This window comes from Chiloscyllium punctatum, chromosome 12 (assembly GCF_047496795.1).
Source record: "Chiloscyllium punctatum isolate Juve2018m chromosome 12, sChiPun1.3, whole genome shotgun sequence".
Lineage (NCBI taxonomy): Eukaryota > Metazoa > Chordata > Chondrichthyes > Orectolobiformes > Hemiscylliidae > Chiloscyllium > Chiloscyllium punctatum.
Genome location: NC_092750.1, coordinates 35,526,546 through 35,539,134, shown reverse-complemented (window position 1 = coordinate 35,539,134; position 12,589 = coordinate 35,526,546). Strand labels below are relative to the sequence as shown.

The 12,589-nt window shown below is 38.9% G+C and overlaps 1 protein-coding gene across 2 annotated transcripts in view; it reads right to left on the bottom strand.

The window, feature by feature from the left end:
* Nucleotides 1-2,570: 2,570 nt before the first annotated feature.
* ccdc66 (coiled-coil domain containing 66) overlaps nucleotides 2,571-12,589 on the bottom strand; it is a 78,821-nt gene continuing 68,802 nt past the window's right edge. For both annotated transcript variants that reach the window (XM_072582328.1, XM_072582327.1), the window contains 3 exons: nucleotides 5,219-5,472; nucleotides 4,659-4,780; nucleotides 2,571-3,747 (listed from right to left, as the gene is read on the bottom strand). In XM_072582328.1, the coding sequence (XP_072438429.1) occupies nucleotides 3,643-3,747; nucleotides 4,659-4,780; nucleotides 5,219-5,472 (481 nt within the window). In that variant the 3' untranslated portion in view covers nucleotides 2,571-3,642. The remainder of the gene's footprint in view (nucleotides 3,748-4,658; nucleotides 4,781-5,218; nucleotides 5,473-12,589) is intronic.

Genomic DNA, 12,589 nt, shown 5'->3' with positions numbered 1-12,589 from the left:
GGTAAAGGGGCTGTTCAGAGAGATCTGGGTGCTCTTGTCCACCAGTCAATGAAGGCAAGCATGCAGGTACAGCAGGTCGTGAAGAAGGCTAATAGCATGCTGGCCTTCATAACAAGAGGAATTGAGTATAGAAGCAAAGGGGTGCTTCTGCAGCTGTACAGGGCCCTGGTGAGACCACACCTGGAGTATTGTCTAACAGTTCTGGTCTCCAAATTTGAGGAAAGAGCCTTACTCGGAAAGACTGAAGCGACTGGGCTTGTATACCCTTCAGTTTAGAAGACAGAGGGGATCTGATTGAAACGTATAGAATTATGAAAGGATTGGACACACTGGCAGGAGGAAACATAGGACACAACTTAAAAATACAGGGTAGACCATTTAGGACAGAGATGAGGAGAAACTTCTTCACCCAGAGAGTGGTGGCTGTGTGGAATGCTCTGCCCCAGAGGGCAGTGGAGGCCCAGTCTCTGGATTCATTTAAGAAAGAATTGGATAGAGCTCTTAAAGATAGTGGAGTCAAGGGTTATGGAGATAAGGCTGGAACAGGATACTGATTGGGAATGATCAGCCATGATCATATTGAATGGCGGTGCAGGCTCGAAGGGCTGAATGGCCTACTCCTGCATCTATTGTCTAAACAGAGGGGAAGATGTGTTTATGGGTGTCAGAAACTTGGAGAATGGAACAGAATCCTTATAGGAAGGGAGTGAGGAAGTGTAGTTGAGGTCAGCGGAAGAGTTGCTGGACAGCCGAGTCAAGAAAAGGAAGAATGAGATGGACCAGGCAAACCTGAGAGAAGAATGGAAATTGGAAGCAAAACTGATGATTTTTTCCAATTCTACATGAGAATAAGTGCTAATGACATCAATGTATTGAAAAGCATTGTTGGTGGGGTCCTGAAAAGGACTGGAACAAGTAATGTTCCACATATCCCACAAAGAGCTAGGACCTACATTCAGGCCCATGGCAACACCTTTAATTTGGACGGAATAAGGAGAAGTTGTTAAAAGTGAGAACAAGCTCAGCCAGGCAAAGGAGGGTGAACAGAGACTCTGCAGGCCTGTTTTCATGAAAGAAGTGAAGTGTTGTCAGAAGTACTGACAACATTGATAGGCTAGCCTTCAAGAGCCTTCTTTAGCCAGACTCATCCTTGAAGACTGTCAGGGCCACCTAGCACCCAATTGTACACCCTATACCTAACCTTTTCCTACATCCCTCAGCTGATACCATTAGAGTTAAGTCAGTGATATCACTGAATGGTCTTGAGAAGTTAAGTATTTATTATTTGGACTGGTATTCAACCAACAGGAGGATACAAAAACAAGCACTGTTTGTAATTTTGCATCCATCTACACCATCTTCAGAAAATTTGGATAAATGGCTATCCAAATAGCTTGTTCAAAATCTTTTCACGATAGGTCTTTTTTCAGCAACATTCATATTCTACATTACCAAAAAGTTTCACCTAGCTCTGAAGAAAATTTGCAAGGCTACTAATCTAAGTAAGAGAAAGTAAAGACTGCAGATGCTGGACATCAGAGCTGAAAATGTGTCGCTGGAAAAGCACATCAGGTCAGGCAGCATCCAAGGAGCAGGAGAATCAACATTTCAATCATGAGCCTGAAGAAGGGCTCATGCCCAAAGCGTTGATTCTCCTGCGCCTTGGATGCTGCCTGACCTGCTACGCTTTTCCAGCAACACATTTTCAGTACTAATTTAAGTAACATATGTTCCAAACAGAGTGAATGATTGTTCAGTGGAGGTGTTAACATGGGTAATGTACCAGTTAAAGTTAGACCAGACAGGTTGACTGATCAAGACATTGCCCTGAGAAATGAGCCAGTTACATATTCTGTTGAGTTCAAACTGGTGCATGTTCTTGAGACGTGTGTGTGTATTAATATGTATCATCCAATACATATGTACCACATATCCTCTTCACAATACGATGTTTGTCACCAACAGGATGTTGTCATCAAGCCAAAAACACATTCCTACACTCTGATACTCCATTTCATGGGCAGAATGTGAGTGATCCAATGTATGCATATTTCCTAAAGACTGGCGGATTGCATCAAACAGTACATCTGACTATTCGTAACAAGCTCCCAAACTGACTACACTTGCTAAACTTAACATTAGATGTGATTCTACAATTGGGCACATTTGTAGGTGATCATGTATGTGAAGAATTGCACAGACAACCAATTTTGGATTAACAGACTCACTGTGCTCTTGCATGTCTTGTAAGATGCATAAATTCTTTACGATCTAAATTATGACCATCCTCGTGAAGGGTATTAATTTAATCTATATGTTTTTGCTTAAATTTCCTCCAAATAAATGCATTAATGTACTGGAATTTCAAGCAGCATGTAAACACATTACACTGGAGTGAGAACATAATTTAAAATGCTTTAACTATTACTGCAGAGAACCTGATCTCTCATAGTGACACGCGAGGCCTCAAGCACAAATGCAGAGGGAATAAACAATTCTACTTCTCTGGACAAAGCATTAAACAAATAATTGATCTATAATAAAGGTTAAAGAATTACTGTTGCAATCCCTTTCATTTTAAAGATCATGAGCAGAATTTATTTCACTCTGTTGAATATGAAAACAGTGCTTTTACATAAATAAAATCTATAATTGAATCAGACAATATCGAAGTCTCCCTTAAATATAAACTTTTAAAATTGATTTCTAACACAAATTTAATGGTGTTCCATAAAAACTTGATGCTTTGTTTTTGAAATATGTATCTGCCATTTTAATGTTCTCCCAGTTCTTGCAGACTTTTTATGCCAAACAACACTAGTTAACCCTAACTAAAAGAATTTCTCAGCATTTTGTTCCTGAATTTTACGATGTAATTAGCTACTGGAAAGCAGAGGCATCTGACCCTATTTGATTTGGCTGTTTATCTTCTCACATGATGCAAACATTTGTCAGCCCTTAAATTCAGGAGTCAACTTTAACAAATTTTGGGAGACTGAAATTTTCTTTGCTAATGTACTTTCATACGCTCTTTACCCAGCGTATAAAGCTAATAATGTATCGTGATGACAAAAGCACCATCACGAAAGCAATCTGCACAATTTTGGGTAAATAAAAATTGGGCAAAAAAATACAACCCTGCCAGTATTGTTTGCATCCTGACAGCTGAACATAGTTGGGAGTAACAGTATCTCTCACCACTGCTCTTCGGAAAAACGTAGCCCAAAGAAACCTGAAGCTACATCATTTTCAAATGCAATGAAATTGCAAAGCAATCTGGCACTTGAATCAATAAATGATGTGCAGTGAGACAGTGGCTAAACTGTTTGGTCTGTAGGTACTGGGTAATGGTCAACACCACTGCAAGTAAATTATTGGATATGGAATACTTTGGAACATCCGAGGTGTTTAATGAGATGTTTTTCTTCTGTGTACAACTAAGCATCACCTGGCCATGGATGCATCTTTTCCATGTTAATATTTAAACTTTGTAGATAACACAAACAAAACAAAAATAGTAACCAACAATCATTTCTAAAGGGCTACAACTGTCTAGTGCTATCACTGATAAACTCATATTTGATTAATCTGAGCTGAATATTTTCCAGACTTGGGTTGGTCAACTGGCAAAAGGGAGATGCTTCAAAGTGATCCTACATTTTGAGATGGTACTGAATACTGTTCATCTTCATGTGCAGGACTGGATGTTAGACCAGTTTCCAGTTCCCTTTGTTTCTGCATTAGGCCCTATAAAACAAATAAAATTGATTTCAGGCAATTGTGGTTTTTGAATATTAGTATTTTAAAATGCACAGTCTACATTGAAATACTTGCACCTCTTCATATTTGCATTGGTACTTGATTTCCAAAAAAAATGTAGCATCTAAAGATCACTATTATTCTTAATTCAACACAACCCCTACTAAAGTGGCATTCTCAGAAACTATACTTCTTAAAGCCTATTATTTCATTTGCAGTTTATATTTGGTACCACATGCATTCAATTATCTGACTCACTTGCCTTCGCGATCAAGACTGTCACTCATTGTCTTTGTCTGACATAATCAACCAGCATACATCCTGGCCAGAAATATCTGATCTTTTCATCAATTTTTCCAAAAGCAGTCACATTTAATGTTTTAGTAGCATTTTGCTTTCATCTGTATGCCTGTTATTGAATGTTGTATTGTTTCTCATGCAGTACTCCTTGAGTATCACAAATGACACTAAATTAAAAGAATCATGAAACTACCTTTTTGATAAAATGAAATCAGAAGCATATATGCAGAAGAACTTCCAGTTTAGCATTGTTTTACCATTTCACAAGGTTACTTCCAATCCAGGCCATTTAATTTTATGAAGCTCCCTTCTTTTTGCTACTCAAAGAAGACCTGTCTAAAACTGTACCCTGTGTACCAGGGAGGGGACTGAGCTACAATTGGTGGAAGGTGGAGATAGGGAGACATTAGTCTGTGTCAAGTTGAAGTACAAAAACTTATAGGACTGGGAAGCCACTACAGACACCAATCAAGATGGCAGCTACATATTTGGTTTGGCATAAAGCAATGAATTAACAGTTTGCAAGAAGCAAGGCTACTTGTATACAAATTTTAAAATTTATATAATGTATCAGAATCAATTTATTGATTAAGTATTACCTGGCGAAGCTCAGAAAGACCTTTGAGAATAGCTTGTTGTCGTTCCCTGTTTCTCACCAAATCAGGGTTCAGGAGAGGATCTCTTGAATGGTCTGAGTTATAGTTTTGCTGCTGAAAGTGATCTGTAACCGAAACAAAAGATGATACAGAAAATTTGGATATATTTGTTAAAACAGGACTTACACAGTTTCCTAGATTCACATCTATCATCTTAACGATGACTACATGCATTCACCTGTAAGTATTAACCCACAAAACGTCTTCCAATTTACGTATGTTCTAAAATAGAAAAGATCCAACAGTGCATGGTTTGTTAAACAGGATTTCTTTCAAGATCCAGAATTTACTGCAAGTCACAGTGAACATTTTAAGAGATCTGCTGAAAAAATACTATTTTAGCACATTAAGGCAAGGGAAAGACTTCAAACCATAGCAGTTTTAAGAATGAAACAAATTGAGAAATAGAAGCCAGAGCTATAGCAGATATCTGTGCTTAGAGGTACAATGTTCACCACTTTTTAAATGAGCTCCCTAAGTGAAAAACAAGGCTACATAAATACCATTGAAATGTTTGTATTGTGGGTCATTTGTTGAAGGCCTTGACAGTGGTGCATCAGGATCCAAATGGTACACCTCATCTGTGCGCACATAAGGAACAAAGTTTGATGATGGTGGTCTGTCATTGTCTGATTCATTAGCAAATAGAGCCCTTTGGCACCATTCGCCTGCATTCATGTTTGGAATTGAATGGAGCTCCTTCTGCTCTATTTGGAGAGGTTTGTTCCTCAGTGCAGGAACTGGTGGAGATATACACCTACAGAAAAAAAGTCTTCCATTAAACCTCCATTTCTCATTGAATTATGCTTGCAAAATTGTTTTTATTCTAGTACTTCTCAAAACTCTTTCAAAATGGTATTTGTTTAGATATGATTTAAATTTCTTAGGAAAATGTAATACCATCTGAATCCAACATTGTTAATTTCTTTCATATATTTCTTAAACTTCTTGGAGATAGAATCATGCAGCATTTAGAAAAAAAATTAACTTGGCATAAATCACAAAAATATCAACTGCAACAAAGACATATGTTCATCTAATGTTAGCCTAGTAGCTGTGTTTATCGAGTTTGTTGGCGCCTCAGAACTTGCCTGATATTGCCTACAAATATCTAAATTACTTACCCCCTAAAACCTCCTTAAGTAAACTGTAAGTAACCAATTAATGCAAATAGGTTCATCTTTGTGAAGTAATCTGACAATTTAAAGATAATGCAGGGGTTGAGAAAGGTGGATGAAAGATCAAATGGATACAGTCCATAAATATATGTGGAAGCAAAAGTGTGTTTTCAGATGATGTCATGAAGGAGCAGTTATTACATAAGATGTAGAAAGGTGCCAAAAATATCAGCAATATTGCATGATTAGAAAGAAAAGCCACAGCAGGTGGCTATGACAGCAGAGATAAGATGCAATGGCTCTAGTGCATTCCTACACAGTTGGACAATATGGGTCTGGGTGCATTGCGGGTCGGTGTGGACTTGTTGGGCCGAAGGGCCTGTTTCCACACTGTAAGTAACCTAATCTAATATGGAGAATCACTGGAAGAAGATGATGTGTTCAACTGTGTCAAAGGCTGCAGCCAGGTATAAAGGGATAGTTTACCTTTCTCAGTCATGTGTGATTTGTTATTTGTGACTTTGACAGGAGTCTTTTCAATACTGTGACAGAGAGAGGAGTCTTAATGGGTAAATTCAAACACAGAGTTTCAGGAAACAGAGGAACTGATTTGCAACATTAAAGGCCCAGAATGGGCTGATGAGAGGAAAGGGGGATGGAGTGGCAGTTTACAAGAATGGGATAAAAGGTTAGCTGTTGAGAAGATCTGAAGGATAGGGAAACATAACCATCAATAATATCAGTTAAGGATTCAAGGAGGTAAGTTAAATAGTCAACAGTTCATGAGAAATAGTGTGGATTTGGTGGCAGTGGGGGAGATGGTGGTTTGGAACGCATGAAGAAAATAAGCTCAGAGGGAGCACAAGGGCAGATTGGAAAGAAACTAAAGTAGGATGTCGGTTGAGGAATACCATAGGGAAGAACCTTCAAAGAAGTTTGTCCTGGTAGGCTAAGAAAGAAGGGGAAGTGGCACATGCAGCTGGTTAAATGTTCTCAATCTGAGTGTTGAACTAGTCCTTGAGCCTTTTGCACTTTTTTGGAGGTGAGGGTAAAAAAATGGGAAAAGATGTTTAAATCAGCAATTAGCAGTAAAGAAAAAAAAACAGAATTATCTTTTAATTCTAGGATGAGCCTAATATAATGTGCATTTATTTCTCATTTGGCAAATGACAGATAGTAGTTTGCGTCCAACTAGATCAGTGAATAGTTAAATAATGTGTCCTTCATAACAGTACAAGTTAGAGTTCTTTGGAGTAGAGGTGAGGGTGATACTAAGGGAATGAGTGAGAGGAAGTATATATTTTTATGGTAACTAAGACAATGGTAGAACATTGTGACAGCAAGCTGGGATTCTGAAGTGCAGTTGTTAAGTGGTTGGATTCAGAAGAAAGTGGGTTTGGGAGGGAAAGGGAAATTGGGGCAGAGGTAAGAAAGTCAGCAATGATGGTCCTATGATTTACATGGTGGGAGCAGTTAGATGGGAAGGTTAAGGATGACTGAATATGGAATTGAAAAGTGTATTGCTGGAAAAGCGCAGCAGGTCAGGCAGCATCCAAGGAGCAGGAGAATCGACGGATGCTGCCTGACCTGTTGCGCTTTTCCAGCAACACATTTTTCAGCTCTGATCTCCAGCATCTGCAGTCCTCACTTTCTCCTGAATATGGAGTGTCAAGTATGAAAGGAGCATAGAAGACAGTGAACTCAGAGGAGAGCTAGCACATGACAAATTAAGATGGAAATCAATTTCAGAAAGAATAAGAAGTCACTCAGGACAGAAACTGAAGGAAAAAAAATGAAGAAAGCTCAGTATTTTCATAAGCGAAGATTTTAAATAAGAGGTGAGACATCGGAACCAGTGGAGATGTTCAGAGGAAGAGAGAATTCCAGATGACGGGGAGGATAAATCAAAATATGATTTTGCAGTAAAAGTCACATTGTGACTGACGGCCTGGGACAAATGGTGGCAGATACAGCAAAGGAGTGAAAGCTTCACTGGTGTCCTCACCTCTCAGGCAGAATTCAAGTATGGCTATAATGTTGATGTAGTTGTCCACAGCAAGTTATTAGAAGTCAAGGACATTGTTCAGAACTGGACATCATTCTGCAGGGAGATGGGAAAGAGATGCAGTGATAGCAAATCCACAGGTTGACAAAGAAAGAGATGACATGAACGAGGAGGGGATTGACAATATTCTGCCTGGCAAGTTCACTGAGTGCTAAAGGTAAACTAGAGAATAGAATTGGGCAGTTGGGATTGCTAGTGTAAGGAAATAATGACAATTGCTTCACTATACCTTCTGGTGGTTGCTCCAGGAAGCACAAAGGGTGACTATAATTAAAAGGAAGTCAAGCTTCTTATGTTAGTAAGAGATGAGAAAAGTCAACAGTACTGAAGGGATGGGATGGGGCCTTGAAAGAACAGAATATCAGACCAGGAAACAGGAAAGGATCTAAGAAGGGTAAAGTGAAAAGTAACCAAAAAGAGGGAAAAGTGTAATTAGAAATGGTCAGCTCAAGTTTGCAGTGGCACACAAATGGACGGATAAAAAATTCAAATTACATAGGTCTAGTTATGTAACTCATTATCAGCATCACTATACACTCACCTATACCATGTCAATTATTTGCTCATTTCCCCAATGCAGGAACTTATGTAGCTTTTATAGATTCTTTATTAATTGCAAGTCTTATTTCAAGGGGTACTTTAGTGTGCTTTTACATATACTGCTTAGGCCAGTGCTTTCAAGGAGGCACTTCGTGTGTTTCTCCTTAACCTTCTCATGACCCAATTGGGAAAATGTGCTGACAGTTAAGCCCCACCCCTCCTGGAGTCATCACAACAGTTCAAGATTTAATGAAATTACTCAGTGGCCCAGTTTATCTGTCTGTTGGATTAAGGTTAACAAAAAAACACTTAGCAGTTTTCTATATATCTAGCTTTTTTTCCACAGAAATGTTTGAACCACAGGAAAACAAAACATGAATTAACAAATTATAACTAATGTTCCCTCTAAGCTATGCAATAACATTTTGTATACAGTGATCAGAGTCGAGAGTGTGGTACTGGAAAAACACAGCAGGTCAGGCCTTTCATTCATGATGAAGAGCCAATGCCCAAAATGTTCATTCTCCTGTTCCTTGGATGCTACCTGACCTGCTGTGCTTTTCCAGCACTACACTCTTGACTCTGATCTCCAGCATCTGCAGTCCTCACTTTCTCCTGTGCACAGTGATCAGCATGGATTGCAGCACTGACTCACAGCTCCAAAATTCTCTGCCACACAAAGAGGTTGGAAGTCCATGCAGAAGAGAAACATGAGACAGAATTCTATAACTCTGCTAGTTTAAGCTTTACCTCCTTTCTAAGCCCTTACACCCACGTAGGCAGACACCGACAAGTGGAGAGAAACTCAATTCAAAAGCACCAGTACACAGGATTTGGTGAGGTGCCTCTTTTGCTTCTTCCAAGTCCTTCTGATTTCAGATTTCAGTTTTTTGCTGAAAATGCAGGGCAGATGGCAGATGGCAGGTTCATTAGTTTTTCAGTTTTTGGCTAGAGGCAACAACAATAGTGCGAGAGAATAGCTAGCTGTCTTTCAGTTTTCTGGTTATTTCACTGCAGAGAGAGGAGAGATGCTGTCTCTTGCAGTCTCCCAATCTTCTGCCTGTATTGTTGACACACAAGCTGTTCACCTGCTCGTTAGTCAATCTGAGAGTTGTTGTCATCACGATGACTCCTAGCCCATATAATTGGTTCTAACTGAAAATAAAATCGCCAGTCTACCTCTGAGAGAAGCTTATTTTGTGCACATACCCACAGTGCCATTGGGTCTCAAACATTTTCCTCCACTGCTTGAATTAAGCGACGGTGTAAACACAACTCACAGTGAATTCCAGTAACTTGGTTTCACAAATGCAGCAATGTTTTTCATAGTCTTATGTTTAAAGCATTTCCTTTCCCATTTTGGTTCACAATCCAAAAATAAAGAAGAAGAAGAAGATGGGCTTTAACTGCCTTGACCTTTGAGCTGAAATGCCATTTCAAACGTGTTTCATCACAATGTATGTGACACATAAACAAAACACAAAACTTACATCCTTCCTCCCCCCACATATACAATATTTAACCTATTCCTAAAATGTTCAACTTACTCCACCATTTATGTGGGGACAATGTAATTGCATTATCTTTTCCAGCTTCTAACTAATCTTTCATTAAAGGAATAAAACAATGGACTCCATCCGAATAGTGTCGCATTTCAAGTTTTAAAGTTTTCAATGTGTGTGATGAATTGTGGTTAGTGTAGATTACTTCAAGAGTCTCTTTTTCACTCAGAGTCCTTTCTCTGATACTGGTTTAGTTCTTAGAAAGCTTATGATTTCCCATTTAGTTTCAGGAACAAAGAATTCTATTGGAGCCATCAAATTTGCTGTGCTCAGCAACACTTGTCCTTGTTCTATGATTTGTCTCAGTAAGTTACTTTTGCTTTTGAGAAAGTGCTTAATGCTAAATTTATTACTAAGCCAGCTAACTGCAATTGCTTTTAACAGGTCTTCAAATTGCCTTATGCGCTCTTCCCACATACTACTGTGTAATATGACATCATCTAAATAAATTCACTAACAGGTATTTCAGCTACAACTTGATTCAGTCGTTGGAATGTAGCTGGGATATTTTTAAACCCCAAAAGGCATAACTTGACATTGATATAACTCATTTGTTGTAACAAAAGCTGATATTCAAACCCTTGACGTTAATGATACCTACCAGCACCCTTTCAATAGACCAATCATAGGTATTATCTTCTAAATTATGAAATGGGATACAGATTGGTTTTTGTGACTGCATTTATTTTTCCATAGCATATCTAGAATTTTATTGATCTAACCAGTTTAAAAACCAACACAACAAGTCAACTCTAGCTGCTTTGGCTAGGTTCAATCCAGACATGTTTCACTATGTTTGGAATCTCTGTTTCCACCTGAGTTTTATTTTTCTGACCTCAACTGATGAGGATGTTACATTATCAGTACTGACTCTCTCATGTCTACGTCATGCTTAGCTAATTAAGTACAGACTTCCTGATACTTCTTCAGTAGTTCTAATAGTACCTTCTGTTTCATTTCTCTAATTAGGAGAACAGTGTCCAGCTACCCCAGTATTAATGTACTGTCTGATCAAATTGTTGGAGGTTCCCTTTAAGAACTGTTTACCTTTCCCTTTACTGTGTTCTTATTGTCATCGTCATCTTCCACTATACTTACCATTTGACACACTTGCACCTCCTTATCCTGTTTTCAGCAATGACAGTTTCAACATCTTTGTGTGACATAACCAATTCTTCTTCTTAAAATCAGGACTACTCTAAGTTATTTTACTAACTATCTTAACCATCTTATATGGATCAATGTTTTCATACACTTCACATTGCAAAGGCAACCATACCACTACTCTCATTTGAATCTTTCATCAGGAAGGAGTGACGCTCTGAAAGCTAGTGCTTCCAATTAAACCTGTTGGACTATAACCTGGTGTTATAAGATTTTTAACTTTGTACACCCCAGTTCAACACCGGCATCTCCAAATCTTGAATCATTCTCATTGTAACATATTTGTGCTTTCCCTGTAAAACTATTAAATGCTCCTGTGCATCTTTCTAGAAAGATGGACATGTAATCTAAACAATGAGGATTCATCTTTTTGTCACAGAGATGTGCACCATAGAAACAGACCCCTTGGTCCAACATGTCCATGCCATCCAAATATCCTAAATTAATCTACTTCCATTTGCCAGCATTTAGCCCATATCTCTACAAATCCTTGCTTTTCATATACCCATCCGATGCCTGTTAAACGTTGTAACTGCAGCAAGCTCAAATCCTTCCTCTGGCAGTTCATTCCATACACACACCACCCTTGTTCTTCCTGTTTTCTATGTGGTCTAACCCTGTTTGCCACTCTACCATACAGGACCTTGCCTTACTCAAGTCCATATGGACAACTTCCACTGCTCTGGATGTAGGTTTGCTCGCTGATCTGGAAGCTTCATTTCCAGACGTTTCGTTACCCTACTAGGTAATATCTTCAGTGGGCCTCAGGCGAAGCAATGCTGAAAATTCCTGCTTTCTATTTATATGTTTGTGTTTCTTTGGGTTGGTGATGTCATTTCCTGTGGTGAAATCACTTCATGTTCCTTTTCTCGGGGTGGTAGATGGGGTTTAACTCGATGTGTTTATTCATAGAGTTCCAGTTAGAATGCTATGGTTCTAGGAATTCTTATGTGTGTCTTTGTTTGGCTTGTCCTACGATGGATGTGTTGTCCCAATCGAAGTGGTTCCTTTCTCATCTGTATGTGAGGATACTAGTGAGAGAGGGTCATGTATTTTTGTAGCTAGTTGATGCTCATGTATCCTAGTGGCTAGTTTTCTGTCTGTTTGTCCAATGTAGTGTTTGTTACAGTCCTTGCATGGTACTTTGTAAATGATGTTAGTTTTGCTCATTGTCTGTATAGGGTCTTTCAAGTTCATTAGCTGCTGTTTAGTGTATTCGTGGGTTTGTGGGCTACCATGATGCCAAGGGGTCAGAGTAGTCTGGCAGTCACTTCCGAGAAGTCTTTGATGTAGGGGAGAATGGCTAGGGTTTCTGGACGTGTTTTGTCTGCTTCTTTGGGTTTGTTGCTGAGAAATCAGCGGACTGTGTTCATTGGGTACCCATCCTTTTTGAATACACAGTATTGGTGATTTTCCTCTGCTCTG